The sequence below is a fragment of the Lepidochelys kempii genome, chromosome 5 (assembly GCF_965140265.1).
Source record: "Lepidochelys kempii isolate rLepKem1 chromosome 5, rLepKem1.hap2, whole genome shotgun sequence".
In the NCBI taxonomy this organism is placed as follows: Eukaryota; Metazoa; Chordata; order Testudines; family Cheloniidae; genus Lepidochelys; species Lepidochelys kempii.
Window position 1 is genome coordinate 113,424,497 of NC_133260.1, and position 19,964 is coordinate 113,444,460.

The 19,964-nt window shown below is 40.6% G+C and overlaps 1 protein-coding gene across 6 annotated transcripts in view; it reads left to right on the forward strand.

Moving 5' to 3' along the window:
• Window positions 1-17,251, forward strand: part of FOCAD (focadhesin) — a 199,885-nt gene extending 182,634 nt beyond the window's left edge. For 5 of the 6 annotated variants that reach the window (XM_073345491.1, XM_073345494.1, XM_073345492.1 and 2 more), the window contains 9 exons: window positions 394-522; window positions 4,092-4,207; window positions 6,165-6,425; window positions 7,239-7,328; window positions 8,715-8,892; window positions 11,345-11,442; window positions 12,981-13,232; window positions 15,686-15,761; window positions 16,755-17,247. In XM_073345491.1, coding sequence (XP_073201592.1) covers window positions 394-522; window positions 4,092-4,207; window positions 6,165-6,425; window positions 7,239-7,328; window positions 8,715-8,892; window positions 11,345-11,442; window positions 12,981-13,232; window positions 15,686-15,761; window positions 16,755-16,828 — 1,274 coding nt within the window. In that variant the 3' untranslated portion in view covers window positions 16,829-17,247. Of the gene's footprint in view, window positions 1-393; window positions 523-4,091; window positions 4,208-6,164; window positions 6,426-7,238; window positions 7,329-8,714; window positions 8,893-11,344; window positions 11,443-12,980; window positions 13,233-15,685; window positions 15,762-16,754 lie in introns of all 6 variants that reach the window. The other variant, XM_073345495.1, reaches the window with a different exon arrangement.
• The last annotated feature ends 2,713 nt before the right edge of the window (window positions 17,252-19,964 follow it).

Sequence of the window (19,964 nt, forward strand, 5' to 3'; positions counted from 1 at the left end):
TTATTAATGTGTGTAAAGTGCTTTGAGAGTTTCGGATGGAAGTTGCTGTAGAAGTACAAATTATTTTAAAGTATTTTTATTTCTAAAATTAATTTTAGACTAGCTCCCCTTCAGCAGAGACAGAAGAAGACTTCTTTAGCAGACCGTTCTTTGTATAATCCAACAACTGCATTCCAAAAAGTTTGCAGCATATTCAGCCAATTGCAGTCAATACAAACGACAGAATATTTTTAGGTGCTTTTATAATGTCTTCGTCTTTCATTACAAATTGTTTTTCAGTCCAGTATGTGATACTGTAAATTCATGTCTTATGCTTTTATATTCCTTGTTTTGGTTATTTTACCCAATTTGCTCATCGTGAAATTCAAGTGATAGTTGGTTGTTCTGTTGCAGGCCCTGAATCCATTCCCCCTCACTTGGTGAAAGTAGCTTTGGCACCTGTAGCTTTAGTTGGAGAAAGCTACCAGTATCCACCTGTCAACTGGGCTTCAGTTCTTTCTCCTTTGATGAGACTAAACTTTGGTAAGTTTAATGATTTTATGAGTCCTTTGGATCATTTTCATGTGACTTGTGTTCAAAAGATCATACTGTAAAACTCGAGTTCTTTCAAGAGTGTAGAGCATTTAATACACCCTGAAGTATGATTTTTTTGTTTCTGAGCTTATGTTTGCAAACGTTCCCATGGGGACATTGGAATTCCAATACTGGAACAAATTAGAGAAGAATCAGAGCCACAAAGTTCAGATCTAGATCTGAAATTCCCCAGAATTCAGGAGTTTCTGGATCAGATTTGGGATTTGGCCCATTTTAGTAATAGGAGCCAACTGCAACATTGGGACCTGGACCTAAACTTGTCAGTGTCCACGGTAAGGGAGAAGCTGGAAGTTGCCATAAAAATTGCTCTTGGATTTAGATTGTGTGGCTTTGGAGGGCTCAGTAATAGCGAGGCTGCACTTATTTCTTGCTGTTAGCCATTTTATTTATTTACAAGGTGCTCTTAAATCCAAAATTCTGGAAATTATGAAACTGATATTGTGGAAAGCAAAGCCCTTGCCAGATGTAGAAAGATCATAGGAGGTTTTGTTGATATTTTTGCCTGATGATGTGTTCTTTCAATGAATTCTCTTATGTTATATAAGAGAAATTTGCAAGAGTATTTCTCATATTGAACCAAATTGTCCATATTGCTCTAATATCTGAATGGTGCTTTGAATGTGGAAACTTGTTTAACACACTGGGAAAAATTGTGTGTCCTCTTTTACCGAAGAAAGAGGAGTTTCGTGTTATTGTAAACCACAGAAGTTCCAGAAGAAACAGTGCATCCGTTTAGTTCCTTTGTTTTAATTCGAAGGAACAGTGCATCCGTTTCATTCCTTCGTTTGAGACTGCTTGGTCTTTGACGTATAAACTCTTGTCATTGTACCTGAGTAGAATTATGGAAGTTAAATATATGCATGAAGAAGTGAATAGATACCCCTTTGTATTAGTAGTGGGTGGTTCGTGAGCAGTGCTGATGTTGGGCTACAGAAGCAGAAAGCAGAGCAATTGTATTTTAGCCTGACATCCAAACTGGAAATGTGAAACCCTGAAGTAATTTTCGAGAAACATGATCATGAATATTTTTGTGATACATACTGAGTTCAGTCATAATAATAGTTATTCATGAATATTTGGATGAGGGATGGGTATTTGTGAATATGGTTATGAATCCTGAAAGTTTCACATGTTCTAACATGAATGATTTATTCATCCATAAACTGATAACAAAAGCAGATTATTTTCCTGTTTTAAAAAGTTCAGTGCTGCATTCGTGGAGCAGAAACAACACTATGTAATTTAGGATAGGCATACCTCACAACTACTGAATAACAAATAGCTTGGGTGAACAGTTTGCAAACAATCGACAGTCTGTAAATTATTAATCCAAACTATTTGGTGAATGCTTACAAATGACAAATACTTTTTTAACAATCTGGATTGGGTACCAAACAATATGCTAAAGAAAAAGGCTAAATTTCTATGTCAGATTCTCAAAATCACGAGCATAATGTTAGGCTCCTAAATCCATATTTAGACATTGAAGTGAATAACCTTATTTCAGAAGTAAAACTACTCAACAGCATCCATTACAGTGAACTTTAGGCTCCCATTTCTGAAAATTTTGGCCCAAATAAATAAGATTAATAACAAATGGTTCCACTTTCAAGTATTCTGGAAATGTATATAAAGCAAAGTTGAATTAAGACTAAGCTTGATAAATTTATGGAGGGGATGGTATGATGGGACTGCCTAAAATGGCATGTGGCCCATCAGTGACTGCCAGTAGCAAAAATTCCCAACGGCTGGTGATGGGACACTAGATGGGGAGGGCTCTGAGTTACTACAGAGAATTCTTTCCTAGGTATCTGCCTGGTGGGTCTTTCCCATAAGCTCAGGGTCTAACTGATTGCCATATTTGGGGTCAGGAAGGAATTTTCTCCTGGGTCAGATTGGCAGAGACTCTGGGGGGGTTTCGCCTTCCTCTGCAGCATGGGGCACAAGTCACTTCCAAGTTTAAACTAGCATAAATGGTGAATTCTCTGTAACTTGAAGTATTAAAAGCATGATTTGAGGACTTTAGTAACTCAGCCAGAGGGTAGGGGTCTATTTCAGGAGTGGGTGGGTGAGGTTCTGTGGCCTGCAATGTGCAGGAGGGCAGACTATATGATCACCATGTTCCCTTCTGATCTTAAATCTATGAGTCTAACTTTAAATGTCAGTATTAAATTTGAAATCCCTGTCCTTCGTGTGCGGCTACAATAGAATGAACTGTTATGAAAGCCATTCCATTGTGCAAAGCAAACTCTTTTCAGATTTGTATGGTTATCTTTATCAAGAGACGGACAATTTCAGATTTTTGGGGAGCCTGAACAGGACCCACTAATTACGAATTCAATAACTAACATAAGAACTCTATTCTTTAGAAAGATCCCCTACACCCAGACCAGAAGAATGTCTGTGCCCATGCTCCAACAGCAATAACAATGATTCACCTGTAGTTCTGTGAAGTTGACATTTACACTGGTGCACAGCATGCTGAATGTAAATGGAGCAGAACAGGCTGAGCTTAGCAAAAAAGGAATATCAATCCTTGGTTCCCCTTCATGGGGTTCTTTAATAGTTTGATTATTCTCTCCATTTAGCAAAGAACATTGATTCTTTTAATTCTCCATGTTCACATTTTAATGCTTTTCTTCTCAATTAAATTTGAGTGAATGCCACATGCTTGGATTCTGGACACATCCAAGGGTAATGAAGTTACATAAATAGAGAGAGAGGTCTGCTCTAAATGTTACCAGTGGTGTCACAAAAAATACAACATATTTCTGAAAAAAGAAAAGGAGTACTTGTGGCACCTTAGAGACTAACCAATTTATTTGAGCATGAGCTTTCGTGAGCTACAGCTCACTTCATCGGATGCATACCGTGGAAACTGCAGCAGACTTTATATATACACAGAGAATATGAAACAATACCTCCTCCCACCCCACTGTCCTGCTGGTAATAGCTTATCTAAAGTGATCATCAGGTTGGGCCATTTCCAGCACAAATCCAGGTTTTCTCACCCTCCACCCCCCCTCACAAATTCACTCTCCTGCTGGTGATAGCCCATCCAAAGTGACAACTCTTTACAGAGTGAATTTGTGTGTGGGGGGTGGAGGGTGAGAAAACCTGGATTTGTGCTGGAAATGGCCCAACCTGATGATCACTTTAGATAAGCTATTACCAGCAGGACAGTGGGGTGGGAGGAGGTATTGTTTCATATTCTCTGTGTATATATAAAGTCTGCTGCAGTTTCCACGGTATGCATCCAATGAAGTGAGCTGTAGCTCACGAAAGCTCATGCTCAAAGAAATTGGTTAGTCTCTAAGGTGCCACAAGTACTCCTTTTCTTTTTGCGAATACAGACTAACACGGCTGTTACTCTGAAACATATTTCTGCTAGAATAAAAACGTTTACCTTCATTTTTATTTTTTCAGCATTATGGGCTGAGAACAAATTGAAAGTTAAAAGAATTGCATTGTAAACCATTCACTTTCTTCTCCTTTAGGGGAAGAGATTCAGCAACTTTGTATTGAACTTGCGGTGACCCAGGCTCAGTCATCTCAGAATGCTGCAATGCTCTTGGGGATGTGGGTAGTACCACCTCTAGTCTACAGTCTTAGCGTATGTATATCAGCGTTGCGCTCCAGAAGGCTTATGAATACTCTGTGTCCTCTTTTCTGTGTACAAGCTTCCTTACACAGGAAAGCACATCTTAATCCTGCGCACCTACATGCTTACTATTCCAGCCCTGCATTTCATCCAAACACAAAGTGACATTTGTGCAGAATTTTCTAAAAGTTTTGTTAGATCAGCAAATGGCTTTTAATGGCTCTCTGAAATTACTTATAACAGAGACTTCAAACTCAAGGCAGACTTGAGACTTTCCATCACCTATCTATTTACTTATTTTCCACTGAATGCATCCGATGAAGTGAGCTGTAGCTCACGAAAGCTTATGCGCAAATCAATTTGTTAGTCTCTAAGGTGCCACAAGTCCTCCTTTTCTTTTTGAGGATACAGACTAACATGGCTGCTACTCTGAAACCTGTTATTTATGTCAGTTATTCATCTTGCTTTCCTTCCTTTCTGTTCCTCTAAATTAGTCTTTATACAGTTGAAAGGGTAATCTATGTTAGCATCAAAATTCATGCTATCCTCAGATGAAAAGTGGGAATGAAGTTCTGGAAATTCAGTATGGGCGCTACAAGGCCCCCAGCAACACATAAAATTAGTGCTTTAGAAATCCTGCAAACTTCCACATCAACCATAGCTAGGATCAATAATGTCGCTCTGATGACTTCAGTGGAGCTGAACTGAGCTGAGAAGCTGGCCCAGAATCATTAGAAGAAAATCCTGCTCATTTTAGTCTATGATCCTCCAGTTCTCCATGGTTTAGTGAATTGGTAATCCATTTGAGTTGGTAAAGATGTTAAAAGTTTTGGGATTTGATAAGGGGTTTGTCATTGGCAAGGAGAAGACTCGAGTTTGAGCCTCTCATTTCTCAACACAGCAGAGTCTGCAGGCCACAAGGGCAGTGCATTCAGCTCCACGAAGTGGAGAATTTAGCCTCATCCTGAAAATTGAGAAGCAATCTTCAAGAGGTTTGAAGTACACTGCTTCTGCACTTCTCTGCCAAAGAATTGTACTGAGTTGTGCATTTTGCGTTGCATGGGTCAAGAGTTCTGCTGGAAGGCCCAAGTTGTAGTCTATCTGATAGGACACAATCCTCAGTATGTGAGAGAACCTGAGGAAAACTTAACAGATCACAAGGGATTAAATTACTGCTTCAACTAGTGTTCCTAAGCACTATGGTAATACAAATAATAAATAATAATAATAAAGAAGTGGGAGAAGCATCTATAGTTATTTGGGATGAAAAAAATTCAAAAGTGCCTCAAGTCCCAGTGACTTCGGCACTTTTGAAAATTTTACCCTTTGTCTATAGCTGAGGGACAATGGAGGTTTTGATCTAAAACTAAGAGCAGGTGGAGTCCAAATTTTTTAGCACAGAAGAAGAAAGAAACTATTTGAGTCACTGGTAAATCTCTTCTACTTTCTGCTGTAAATCATACTGGAAGATTAAGTTCTGTGTTCTGGGTACTGTACTCTAGAGCCATTTAAAACTTGCCAATTTTGCCTCTAATAATTAGTTAATGTTACCTCAATATTATTAAAAAGAAAAGGAGGACTTGTGGCACCTTAGAGACTAACAAATTTATTTGAGCATAAGCTTTCGTGAGTTACAGTTCACTTCATTGGATGCTCACGAAAGCTTATGCTCAAATAAATTTGTTAGTATGTCAAATGCATTCAAAATATTTTGTAGTGGACAGTGGCTGATGAGGATAATGAAATATAGAGCTTTCCAACTCCAGGTGCCACAAGTCCTCCTTTTCTTTTTGCGGATACAGACTAACACGGCTGCTACTCTGAAACCTGTCAATATTAGTAATATTCCCTATACTTAATAAAAGGAATCACCTTAGGAATAGTGAGATAATGGTATTAATTATCTCAGGTAGTAGGAAAGACTTTGAGCAAAACCAATGTCCAGTAATGCCCTGTATTTGCCCTTCAGATGAAAACCAGGAAATATCTTTTTACTACTTTGCCCCTGTGGATGAAACACGTTGCAGAAGACAAACTACAGACTTTTATTGAAGTGTTTTTAGTACAGCATTTTGAAACGAAGAAGCACCCAAAAAATCCTGAGCTTTGCCAGAGCATCTTACAAGGACTCAGCCAGGCTATGAAACTTCCAAGCCCTGCCCAATACTGCTGGAGCCTTCTGTGCCAGGCTGCAGAGAAAATATTTGAGCTTTTGCCAGAAAAGATTCAGGTAAGAGAATTAAATATTCACATTCTAGTACAGAATTTTAAGGTTTTGGTTTTTTAGGGTAGGGAAGGTTTAGGGAGCAAGGCTGGATGGAGAGATAAAAAAGCCACTATAAGATGTTTACCTGAGTTTTCTACTGTTGGCAAAAACTTTTTTTTTTTTTTTTTTCATGAAATCTGCACTGAGCCATTAGATTTAAAATTCGAAGCAGGCGTTTTGGGTAAATAATCTAATACCATTCCGGTGAAAATTTCTTCAGATACTCTTTAGATTATGCAAAAAGAAAAGGAGTACTTGTGGCACCTTAGAGACTAACCAATTAGTCTCTAAGGTGCCACAAGTACTCCTTTTCTTTTTGCGAATACAGACTAACACGGCTGTTACTCTGAAACCTGTCTTTAGATTATGGTAATTTGTAGTGGACTTTGCCTCACAAATAATTAGGCAATTTAAAAAAAATAAAGAATTTGTACTGAGGTAAAATAATTGTTGAAATGGAAGCAGAGAATAATCATGGGAAAAAAACAATTTTAGACAGAAAATTTCTCACAGTGGCAAATTTCTTGAGGACAACAAACAGAAAATACACAAAAGGAAAAGCACTTTTCTTTAGAAGTTTTCAACTTCTTGTTTTTGTTAAACAGTCAAATTAAATACATTCAAGTCCAGCATAAATGCAAAATAAGTGATATATTTTCCAGCTTCATTTTACTTAGAAACTTTATTAAATGATCCCAATGAATAACAAGGCCCTTAGTGTCTTCATTACTTTAATGATATTAAAATACAGTTATCCACGTTTTTTTCTTTTTCCAGAGAAGTGAAATGGAGATGTATATTGAGGTAGCAAAATGCCTCTCAGAAATGGCCGATGCAGAGGTTGACCGGATTGCCCAGTTCTCCAAGGTAATCGTGTTTCATTCCAGGCTTCTAGAACTCTCCCCAACACTTGTTTATGTATGGGATGAAGACTCACCTGTACAGTTTTATACATCATCTAGAATATTTTAACACCTCTCAAATATTGATTAATGTATCCTCACATCAACCCTGTGTGGTAATGTCATTGTCCTCAATTTACAAATGGGAAACTGAGGTAATGGGAAAAACTCCTATTGACTTCAGTGGGCTTTGAATCAAACCCTAAATGACTTCCCAAATTCAGACAAGTCTGTAGCAGGGTCAGTAACAGAAACTAGGTCTCCTGAATTCCAGTCTAGTGGTTTAACCACAAGACCAACCCCTTCTATACACTGGCCATCTGATTCTTTAAACATACTAAATACAATGTTGTAACCCACTGTGTCTGAGTTGATGTATCCTGGACACTGTTGCAAAATTGAAAAAGTGTATTGCAATTTTTTGATTTCACACTTGCCGCTATTATAGATTTACCGCACAGTATTTCAAATGCATTCAAAATATTTTATAGTGGACAGTATGGCTGAGGAGGATAATGAAATATAGAGCTTTTCAACTCCAGGTCACTTGCTCAAATAGAGTTGAGATTGATAGTGATCCAAAGTTAAGATCTGGTGATGAATTGACCTCTGTGGAATGAGTTGGTGATCTCAGATCAAGCCCCCTTATATGCGGGTGTCCATATCACATAACCACCATGGTACCCTTGCTGGCAGACTCTGAGAGCAGTCCAAAAATTTTAAACAGGCCTTTGAAACTGAACTATCCTCTCACTACGAGGTTAGTCCCTTGGGATCAGGATGAAGTCACACTGGAAAAGCAGTATGAGAAAATCTGCATTGCTACAGTCCATGTTATTCCTGTTTTGTGCAACTAAGACTTACACCAGGGTTGTCACATTGATCCCTTCCATAAGCACTAATCATTGTTTACAAGTGTAAGCAGGGTCTGATTGTACTGACTTACATGCATTTCATAGAATCATAGAATATCAGGGTTGGAAGGGACCTCAGGAGGTCATCTAGTCGAACCCCCTGCTCAAAGCAGGACCAATCCCCAATTTTTGCCCCAGAACCCTAAATGGCCCCATCAAGGAATGAACTCACAACCCTGAGTTTAACAAGCCAATGCTCAAACCACTGAGCTATCCCTCCCCACTTTCATGTGCTATTATATGACCCCACGTGATATGTATTATATACTGTATCCTGTCCAATTCATTTAACCTCCCCCACCCAAAAAAAAAAAGAAATCAGCTGGCTTAATGATTGAAGGATTCCTCCCATCTCTATACAGAGACATGTAGTATCTTTTACTGTTCTCACCCAGGAAGAATGTTTTACTTTAATCAAGTTTTTGTTGCTTTTGCAGAACAATATAGAAAAGACCACTTTCATCAAAGTGTATTTAGTTTCTCAAGGCCGACTGTGTTTGTTGAGCTTGAATGATGTGATTGGTATTGCGGTAAGATGCCAGCAGAAAGAAACTATGGCATGGATGTTGTTTCATAGTTTCTACCATGCCCGAATTGTAAGCCATGAAAATACAGGTAAGGCCACACTGAAGGAAGAAGCGAAAAAGCTTAATGAATCTGCACGAATTATTTTAAATAAAAGTTTTGGTCCAATCAAGTCTTTCTAGGTGTGTTATGTATTACAGTTGACCCTCGCTAGAGCGCGGATTCACATATTGTGCGGTCATGACGATGGATCCCAAATTTAAATATTTAAATTGGGACCCATGGTAACGCACTCCTGCTATAATGCGATCCCCACATTAACATGGTACCCTGCATGGATCCCGAACCCCGCGATCTAGTGAGGGTCCGGTGTATTTCTGAAGTATTATAAATGGATGTGAGGATTTTTATCGACCAAAATACAAGGTCACTGCTCTCCAAAATTTAAAGCCTAACTTATACAAATACAAATGGATAGGAGTTTAAATGGAAAGGACTTCAGACGTATTCTGTGTTTGAAGGATTTGCAAGAGTGCTGTATTTGATTGAAATAAGGGAGGTTACTTAATATGTAAGCAGTGAGATGCATGAAAGAAGACACAAAACTAAGAGTAGCAGGAGATGATAAAAGGAGCAACTAAGAGGCAACCTAGGAAGGAATGGAGTACACACCCAATTTGCGCGTGGAAAGTGGTTGGTGTTTTGTTTGGATAAAGAAGGCAGGACTGTGTTTTGGATTAGCCAGGTCTGACTGATTGATGAAAAGACTGTGATTGATCTTGGTAGCTCTGACAAAAACTCAGTGAGGCAGTTATAGGGAAGGAATCTTATAGTTATACTGAACAGTTATATGGTGGTATGCAGTGGTGAGCTGGAGCCGGTTTGCACCGGTTCGCGTGAACCGATTGTTAAATTTTGAAGCAGTTTTAGAACCGGTTGTTAACCCGCTTCCCTGCAGGGGGCGCTGAGGCTTTGATGGGCTCAGGCTGGGAAGTGATATAATTCCTCCTCTGGCTGCCGGGGGCGCTGCGCTGCAGGAGCCATGTGGGCTGCTGCCTGGCCCTGGGCATGAGCCCTGTTGCTGCTGCTGCTCCCCTGGCCCTGGGGCTCCCGATGCTGCCTGGTGGGTCCCCGGCTGCTCTGCTGGGCCTGGGCTGCGTCCTGCTGCTCTCCCCATGAGTACCCACCACCCTGCCCGCAACCAGCCCCTGTCGCACCCCCTGCCCTGCCTCCAGCCACCCCCGCATCCCCTGCTTGCAGCTAGCCCCTGTCTCCAGCCACCCCCGCACCAGCCCCTGCTGCACCCCCTGCCTGCAGCCAGCCCCTGCTGCACACACCCCCTGCCCTGCCTGCACCAGCCCCTGTCTCCAGCCACCCCCGCACCCTCTGCCCTGCCCGCAGCCAGCCCTGCACCCCCTGCCTCCAGCTAGCCCTGCCCCACGCCCCTGTCTGCAGCTGGCCCCACATCCACTGGTGCCCTGCAGTTCCCAGGGCAGTAACCCTGCACACCTGCTTCAATGAGGGGGGCAGGGAGCAGCTGGGACCCACACATGTGCACACCCTAGGGTGACCAGACAGCAAGTGTGAAAAATCAGGACAGGGGGTGGGGGGTAATAGGAGCCTATATAAGAAAAAGACCCCAAAATCAGGACTGTCGCTATAAAATCGGGACATCTGGTCTCCCTAGCACACCCCCAGGGAGCGGCGGGGACCCACACATGTGAAACGGAGCTCATTTCTAGTTCAGGCCCATCTTTTTAAAAAAGAACTTTAGGCAGGGTTAACATACATCCGTATTTTCCCGGACAGGTCAGGCTTCTTGGTTCTTAAATCGCCATCCGGGAGGAATTTTTAAAATACAGATGTATGGTAACCCTGTTGATACAAAAAATACATATTGGGGCACATCCCTTAAATCAGAACTTTTTATAGGGAACCCGTTGTTAAGATTTTGGCAGCTCACCACTGGTGGTATGCCCTTGGGTACTGGGAGGCTCCTTAAAGCACTAAGACTAGTTGATTAGGCATATAGCGACTGTATTAATTTTATTGATCAAATCTGCACTGGAAGAGGTTTTACACACCACTTCTTATACTCCCCAGATTCTTTCCCAACATGCACTGGACTCGACGCAAAGCCTAGATTTATTTGATTGGGGGGGTGATCTTCTGTGTTAGTGTTGGAACGTCATAATCAGGAATCTATATGGGATGTCCACAGAGCAGATCAATGATATCTGCAGGATGGAATTATTATGAAAGATTATTTTTTCATTATCTTTTTCAATGTATTGTTTTTAGTTTGCTAGCTTTAGGGATTGTTACAGTCACATTGTCTATGTTATAATGTGAGTTTCAGCTGTTATTATTAAGGTGCCTATATGCCTTTTGGCATGGGCACACAAAAATTAAATGTTATGATTGTTGCTATTATTCCTCCCCTGGCCTGCTGTTTGATTGCTATGGTGGTTCCTGGTACTTGCTTTTTAAAGAAGGAGCATTTGCTATCATTTTACATAAGACAATATTCTTGTTCTTACAGGAGTATTGAAAAGAATGGACTGGCTGTTAGAATTGATGGGCTATATCAGAAATGTTGCTTACAAGTCAATATCTATACAAAATGTGGATTTTAAAGAGGTACATCCTGTGAAAATAATATGTAGCTTTCAGAAAAAAATGGTTTCTAGTGTAATTTGTCCTTTCCAGGGAACAAGTATTCCCTCACTTTTTATCTTTTAGAATAATGTCCTGTTATCTCCATAAGGAAAATCACTGATCGTCCTCAAAAGGTTTTTAAAATAAGGGCATATATTTGAAGTCTTTTAAATAAGTAAGTCTAGCAACTAACCTGTGAGAACAATGACGGAGTATAAAAGGAACCTATATCATGTAGAACTCTATACACTTAGAACTGTTAAAAGGAAAAAGCTCCTTTACGGTATGTTAATTCATCTGTGGCATTCATTGTCCCAGTAGTTCAGAGTACTGCAGCTGCATTTTTTTTACAAGGGTTGGACAGTTTCAGGGCTACCAATATTATTCGTAGTTATGCTTACTAAGATACTTAAATCTCATGCTTTGGGGCATTGCTTGATTGCTGCAGAGCTCAGAAAGGATCCTCCTCCCTTGTTATACAGTATTCCAATACAGTATAGTACTATTGGCCATGTGCAGTATGGAGGTGAGCATGTGGCTAATCCTCCTAGAGCAGAGGAGGGCAAACTACGGCCTGGGGGCTGCATCCGGCCCTCCAGCTGGTTTAAACTGGCCCTTGAGCTCCTGCTGGGGAGTGGGGTCTGGGGCTTGCCCTGCTCCAGCCAGAGAACGGGGTCGGAGGCTGCTCCCGTGTGCTGAGGCTCCTGGAAGCAGCAGCATTTCCCCACTCTGGCTCCTATGTTCAGGGAAGCCAGGGGGCTCCCTGTGTTGTCCCCGCCCCAAGCACCACCCCACAACTCCCATTGGCCGGGAACTGCAGCTATTGGGAGCTGCAGGGGCAGTGTCTGCGGACAGGGCAGGGCGCAGAGCCACCTGCCGGACCTCCGCATAGGAGCCGGAGAAGGGACATGCCGCTGCTTCAGGTAAGCACTGCCTGGAGCCTGCACCCCTGACCTCCTCCTGCACCCCAACCCACTGCCCCAGCCCGGAGCCTACTCCCACACCCTGAACTCATTTCTGGCCCCACCCCAGAGCCCTGACCCCCAGCCAAAGCCCTTACCCCCTCCTGCACCCCAACCCCAATTTCGTGAGCATTCATGGCCCACCATACAATTTCCATACCAAGATATGGCCCTCAGGCCAAAAAATTTGCCCACCCCTGTCCTTGAGCATCAGCTGTTGGTTGCTGCACGGAACAGGATGCCAGACTTATTGAAATGCCTGTCCATAAAGCATTATTTTCCAGTGTAGATAAAAAAAAATGAAGAAGTCCGTTGCTAAAGAAGTCTGGTTCAGAATTGTTTCCATTTGCTTCCCTTGCTTTAAGGATTGTAGTTTTTAAATACTGTTGTACTACTTTAAATTACAAAAGCCAGACCATTAAACTGCCTTTAGTCTTTCTCTTTTAAAGTTTGAGTATTCAGTTGCCTAGGATTTATCCTGGAGAATAAGATGTCGTAACACTTTTTTTCTTCTTTATTATTTAACTACTGAACCAAACTTGTCTGTTTCCTGTTTAGGCTGTAGACTTCCTGTTGTGGATATTTGCAGCTTCTGTGGTTGCCTGGGCTGACCATGCTACACCACTACTACTTGGCCTCAGTGCCAGCTGGTCGTCATGGAAACACAAAGAAGTATTGCCAGAATTGTCTGCAGATGATTTTGGCGAGCATCCAATTGAAAAGCTCTCTGTGCAGGAGACTCTTACTCTCCTTCCAAACAGTGTGCAGGTTTTGCTGGCTAAAGAGCCTTGGAAAGAACAAACGCAAAAGGTAAAGCTGCACATAATTTACTTTCTAAAGGCCTGATCATGCAAGATCAAGCACTTTCTGAGGGTGACAGATCACCCTCAGTTTTCAATGGAGTCAGCTCAGGTCTTATGTGAGGCTGCTGTTCTTTCCTCTGTATCTACTGCATCTGACTTGAGCTCTCATTTTTCTTTATCGCAGTCAGATATGACTTACTTAAAACATGCCCTTAAGATGCAAGTTGATAAGTGTTCTTTAAGGGTTGGTTGTTTAACATTAAGTAGGTTTACTTAGTGGGGAGGGGCGCATGCATGTGCGTACTTACTCCTGCCTATGGCTAGTTCGGCATGCAAACACTTAGGGGCAGATCCTCTGCTAGTGTAATTTACACCAGTGGACGATCTCTCCCTTCCCCCCACAGTTTATTGTGCACATCATTTACTTGCAAGCCTAAATTAGGTATGCACAAGTGTGTGCGTGAGATTCTATGTGCCTAATTCGGGAAATCTGACTTGTTTCCTGTAACGTATATAAATGGTGACCTCTGTACATTGACATTTAATTATTTTAAACAAACATGTATGCATTAAGGACTGGATCTTGCCTTCTTTGCATGTGCAAAACTCCCACTGAAGTGAGAGTTTGGAGGATGTGAAGAATGCAGAACTAGGCCATTAATGTGCAAATTTGTGATTAGGTTTTCGTAAAGCATTTGAGTCTGTGCCTTGAAAAAATAAACTACCCAGATATATCGGAAATATTGTATTCTCCTCTAGGCAACAGACATTACCAGAAAGGCAACAAAAATTGGAGGAAAGTAAAATAAATAAATAAAAACAAAAAGTGATTAAAAATGATCTGGGTGCTGAAGGCATTGACTTTGGGAAGTCTGGCTAAGGGTATGTCTGTGCAAAAAAAACCCCAAAAACCCACAGAAGTTAGTCTCAGAGCCAGGTTCAACTGACTCTAGCTGGTTCAACTGGGCTAGCACTATGGGGCTAAAAATAGCAATGTAGATGTTCTTGTGCAGGCTGGAGCCCAGTCTCTGAGATCCATTCCCTTTGCCAGGTTCCAGAGACCAGGCGCTGGCCCGAGTGAGAACATCTACACTGCTTCTTTTTAGCCATGTAGTGTGAGCCTTATGAGACTGAGTCAGTTGACCAAGGCTCTGAAATTCACTGCTGAGGTCTCTTTTTGCAATGTAGACATACCCTTACAGACTGATAAAGGAGGATGAGTGCAGATATTTAAAGGTGTAAACATCAAATATGGAGATGAATTATTTACTTTGCTTGCTATGCTACAAAGTAGTATAACTGGGGATAATGGGATGAAGGGAAATGTCCCCAGAAGGCAAAATTCAGACTGTCAGGCAAGATCTTGTGACAGTAAGTTGTACTAGGCTATATTAAACTGTGGAATATTCTTCCAAGGGAAATGGTGGTACTGCATTGCATGGAATATTTAAAATTAGACCGGACCAAATATTTGAATACTTACTAAGTGACCAATTCTGCATTGATGGGGAGATACACTGAGTGACCTAAAATGTGTTTTCCATCTCTTATTACTATGATTCTCCAACTCCTCTCAATCCACCGTAGTTCTGCAGTGTTTTGTTTTATTATTTTGCATGTCCACTGTTTTAGTTGGTGTTTTGCGTGAGTAAAGTTCAGAACTTTATTAACTGTTTTCTTTAGCAATTTTGTGTATTACAAACCACAGCGTCAGCATGCCTTGCAAACAAAATATCAAGTCAGCCAAATGGCTCACTGCTCCTTTTTTGCCCTAATGTCTGTCCCATCCTACCCAAGCCTGATGATTAAAAACTTAAGTAGCAGGTGTGCAAACAAATAGCCTTTGAAAAATAATTATAAAATCTAACATCAGACAGTAACTTTTGCCCTTTGACATGAAAGCTGGCTCTAAGCTGCAATCTAGTTCTAAATCTGTTTTACATCCATAACAATTTCTAATAGCTTAACAATGATTTTTGGAAAAAATATAAACATAGTGACTCTCATTTTCTATTTGATTTTTTTCTCTACACCACACCTTAGTTACTACTTTATAGATTTAATAGTAAGACACTGAATATTATATGTCCGTGCTAGGAATAAACAAGGTTCACCAGCAACCAAATAAATGATGTCTTGGGAATTCACTGATCAAAGATGAGTATCATCATAGAAATAGTCAACAGTAAGGGCTTGCCTCATTTTCATACTGCAGAAATAAATAACTTTGATAATCACTCAGATAATTCCTGTACTGTTGTGTTAAATGAAATACTAATGGACTGTTGTAATGCAGTGATGGGCAAACTCTAACGTGGGTGGATTTGCCATTCAGTCCGAATATACTGTAGCTAAACTTAAGTAGGGTGCATGTCTTAAGCCAGTCTGGTCCGTCAGAATTTGTGGTGTTCTGATATGGACATTCTTTTAATTTACAACTGCTATTCATTTTAATCTTAGTTTATTGACTGGCTGTTTAATATAATGGAGAGCCCTAAAGAAGTGCTATCTGAATCCTCCAGAGACTTGTTGAAAGGTAATGTATTTCTGATATTGTTTATTCCTGTATTTCCTTCAGCAGAGGAAAACAGCATTAGTCTGTTAAAGAAGCAAAATGTTTGTAGGTTAACAACACGTTGATGACAGAATTACATATTGGCTTTAAGATAACCTCCACAGGCAAATAAACATTCTTCTCTTTTTAAATCCTTTTTCAGATTGTTTGATCCCTCCTTTTATCTCACTCACCAGGCAACTGAAAATCCAGACAGAATAATATTTTGCTCTCAGTTTTAGCATAAAATAGTGTCGAATGCTAAAAACTTTGTTAATGTCCAGTTAAGGTTACTGGCACACATCAATGGCTTGAGTACATGTTGTTATTTTTAAGGAAAGTTAGTTACAAAAAATATATATTTTTAAAAATTTCAAGTGTTAGTGCAAGCTTTCTTCTGCATTTCCTAGTGTGTCATTGTTGTGAGAAGACCAGTAATCCAATCAGTTAATGTCACCTTTAATCTTTGACAGCCAGTTTAAAATTATTTAACGGCTTCAGGACTAACCATTTTCCTAAACTTTTTCAGAGTGCATCCGGGGATGCTTTTGCAGGGACAGGGAAGTGTTTGTAGTGGCTATGAACAGGTTGGGTCCCCCGGGAGGAGCAAATTGTGATATGATCAACCTGCCCTTGCTAGAAATTATACACACTTCCTTAGCTAATCCCTTTCATGGTGTCCTGCCGTTCATATGGAAGCATCAAGGGGTTTGGGGAGTAACAGGGAAGAGCATGGAATGAGGTGAGATTATTAGCAAGAGGAGGAGATGGGAGAAAAGTTTATTTATTATTATTATTTTGTATTGTGGTTGCACCTGGAGACCCCGGCTCAAATACCATCCCCCTTGTACTAGCTTCTGCAGAACCCTGCAAACAGCCAATGAAAATAATATAGAAATAATTGTGATACAGGTGATTCTTGTCTTTTACTACACAGTCTGTACATAATCATGTGACTTGTCCTTGTTTTCTCAGCTACACTTCTGGCCTTGAGGTTTCTACCAGAGTTCAAGAAGAAAGCAGTATGGACTAAGGCTTATGGTTGGTAGCCACAAGACAGCATCATCATATCTGATAAAGAGATGGCCCTTAATACTGAGAGAAAAGTGAATAGAAGAAATGTTCAGTCATCAATAAGTGTCATTCCAGAGAAATTTTATACTATTGAGTATTAAGGGATTTTCTTCCCAGGGATTCAGAGAGAGGAAAAGTCATTTGGTTTGACTGGTCAGTAGGCCAGCTTCTATTGTGTGTGAGCTGTCTTGCCCTGGTATGAGGATAAGCTTTGGGCTACATTTTGAATGTGAGATAAAAATTTTAATTTTTTCAGAGGTATTTAAATAGTGTAGTGAAAGCTGCAGACAGCAGAAAGCTTTATATGAATAGGTGGAAAAATTAAAAACAAATCTTGCAAAATTGTTGTTTGACATAGTGTATTTATTAGAAGACATATTTCTTTATTCTGGCTTTTAAATTAGCTTTAATTTCAACTGACAAAATTTGTTAACATTATGATCCTGCCATATTATAGCATTCATCATCCATTGTTGTTATATCATGAACAACGCTATTTTTGTGATAGTAGCATAGTTGCTAACCTTGTAACAATTTTACCAGGGACACTTATCCAGGTAAGTGTGGGATCTGGGCATTGCTAGATACAGTTTGATGAATGTCAGGTTCATTTAAACATGAATATTCCAATTCAGGGCCTCAGAAAATTGGGATCTTGATCATTTTCCAGAAGCTTGGATACTTTTCAAAACCTAAGACGACCCCATCTCCCTTACATTCCAGAATGTTCCGTCTCCTCAAATCTCCCACTCCAACAACACCCTTTCCCTGCTACAGAGATAGCGTCAACTTTCAGCAAGGGGAGGACAGCAGGTCTTTTCTACCTTTGCCATTTTAAAAGGAAGATGGCAGGTCTGTTCTCTCCTTAGCATCTTAGTGTCTCTGAGAGGACATAGGACTTCTCCTTTCTTCCCAGCAAGAATATGGAGCTACTCTTATTGGGGAGTACATTTTCTCACCTCCCTGTAAGTGCCTTCATTTCTCCTGCTATTGAAATCTTATTTCCCTCTTCCTTTTTTCTAATGTTACCCTCCTGGCTCTGTGCCCTCCCATTTATAAGTCCCCTTTCTGAATCTTATTTTGGCCTGGTCCCTCTACTTACCTTTAACCCATGTGCCTCACAATTTAGCTGCCTATGTCTCCAACTTAAATAGGAAAAAATATACCCCAATGCAACGGTCCACACAAGATGAGCTTAAAGAGCAGCTTAATTGGTGCTTAGGTTCTTGAAGAAGCCCCCTCTGCACTGGGGTAAACATCACCAGTAATTGACTGAGTAATCCCATACTGGTCCCTAGTGTCTACTGCAGTGACCTTAGTCTGAGCATGTATAATTTAGCTATCCTATATATGGTGGTTTTCTCAGTTAAGTATTCATCTTCATAATATGCCACACTAGAATATTTATTCTCTTATTACTATTCCCAATTAAGTATTCTTAACAGCTGAAGTGAATGAATAAATCTTCTATGCCTGCTATTTGCCTCTTTTAACCAAGACCCTTTAAACAGTGAGAATCTGGTATGGTACTTGTGTATGCTTTATATTGCAGTAGACATATGCATTCTCAAGATGTGTGTTTTCATTTTGGCTGTGTCTATACTATGACCTCGGGGTGTGATTCCCAGCTCAAGTACACATACTCACATTAGGTCTCATCGAGCTAGTGCGAGTATAAATAGTAGTGTAGCTATGGCAGCATAAGCAATGGTGGCATAGCTCCACTACACTGTGTACATGTACCCGTGGGTTTCAAGCGGCTAAGCCATGCTGCCGTTCTCATTCTTATTGATGAGAGCTAATGCAAGTATATGTACATGAGCTGGAAATCACACCCCTAGGGCACAGTGTAGATGTAGCCTTTGTATTACCATTAACATGCCAGTAGTGATTCTTAAGAACCATCTAGACCAGTGGTTCTGATCCTGTTTATGTGGGCTGCATCCACACACACACACAACCTATATGGCCCTGAGGATGTCACATGGGGCACAGTTGTGTGCTGACTGGGCTACAAGCAGGCCACAGCTTGAGCACCACTGATCTAGATCATGAGCGCATGATTCATCAAATCAGCCTGTTAATTCTTTGAGTAGTTTGAGATTAACTAAACACACTTTTTTGCAGCTGCAAACGTAGTATGAGTTTGAACACCTGGCCCACGACATCTTCACCCTGCTAGTGCAGAATCAGTATTGACTGATATACACACTGTAAAAATGAAAGCCATTTACATGCTCCAGGTGCCCATGTGCGGATAAATGAGGTTTGGTAGTAACTTCCATATTTTCAACCAAAGATTTTTTTAAAATAGGTTTGCTATAATTCAAAATTAAAAAAATAATTGCACAGATTAAAAATAATGTTCACTAAGTAAATATGAATGTATCAAACTGCAATACAATATTAGTGGTGGGATTTTACACATAAGTATGGTTCAATGTAAAAACAGTCAATTAAATGGTAAAGCTAATTGCCAACACCAGCAACTACAATAGGTTTGTGGATCAGTAACTTTACACCAACGAACTTCAGCAAACAATTTCATTTTTGAATGCCTAAAGTTGGCTTAAGTTCAGATTTAGACCCCTATATAAGAATGGCTTGATTCTCAAAAGCAGTCAATACCTACAACTCCCTCTCTTCATTTGGTGGAGTGGGTGTAAAGTTCAGCTGAAAAATAAGCCAGTTGTTAGGGTGCTGAAACATAGACTTAAAGCGTCTTACTTTAGGAAGCTGAGTTTGAAAATTTTGACCAGACTATACCATGTAAACAGAATGGAAAATATCATAATTTTTCAACAAATGTTAGGGATCAGCCATCATTTTACTCTTTCAGGATATGCTTTATAAGGTGAGATTCTGGGCTGTGCTTCTAAGAGATACAGCACAGAGCTCCCAGCCTGTGGAATGGGTTGGCAGGGGTGTGCTAAGTTCATTTTGACCCACCTTTTCAGCCCTTGTGAAACTGAACTGCTCCAGAGGCTAAAGTGGCCTCAGGTGGGCTGTCAACATTCCAGCAGCATGTCCCCAGCTAGCTGTGCTGTCTGGACTCTCTGCTGGGTAACATGCTACAGCCCTGCCTCTGATACTCCCTTCCCACACCAGGCA